The following is a 265-nucleotide window of genomic DNA, read 5'->3' on the forward strand; positions in this document are numbered from 1 at the left end:
CACACATTCACCCAACGCATTTCAACCTCCCTCTCCCCTTCACCAGATGTTCCTCGCCCTCTTGCTCCTGGCGGCTGCGGCGACCCACGGCGCACGCGCACTGGAGGGGCCGCCCTTGCAGAGGCCCTACCGAATCCTTATGCTTCTCCCCGTGTCCTCGTGGAGCCACAGACACGTGTTCGTACCCGTAGCCGAGGCCCTGGCGAATCGTGGGCATCAGGTAAGTCGTGAGGGGTGAAGGAGGGCAAGAGGTCGTGTGAAGGGC

At 63.4% G+C, this 265-nt stretch overlaps 1 protein-coding gene across 1 annotated transcript in view; it reads left to right on the forward strand.

Moving 5' to 3' along the window:
* Positions 1 to 265, forward strand: part of LOC119587742 (UDP-glycosyltransferase UGT5-like) — a gene marked incomplete in the record, with an annotated part of 10,276 nt that overhangs the window by 4,848 nt on the left and 5,163 nt on the right. The window contains 1 exon segment of the mRNA XM_037936428.1: positions 47 to 220. Within this exon segment, the coding sequence (XP_037792356.1) occupies positions 47 to 220 (174 nt within the window).

The sequence above is a fragment of the Penaeus monodon genome, chromosome 23, assembly GCF_015228065.2.
Source record: "Penaeus monodon isolate SGIC_2016 chromosome 23, NSTDA_Pmon_1, whole genome shotgun sequence".
NCBI lineage: Eukaryota > Metazoa > Arthropoda > Malacostraca > Decapoda > Penaeidae > Penaeus > Penaeus monodon.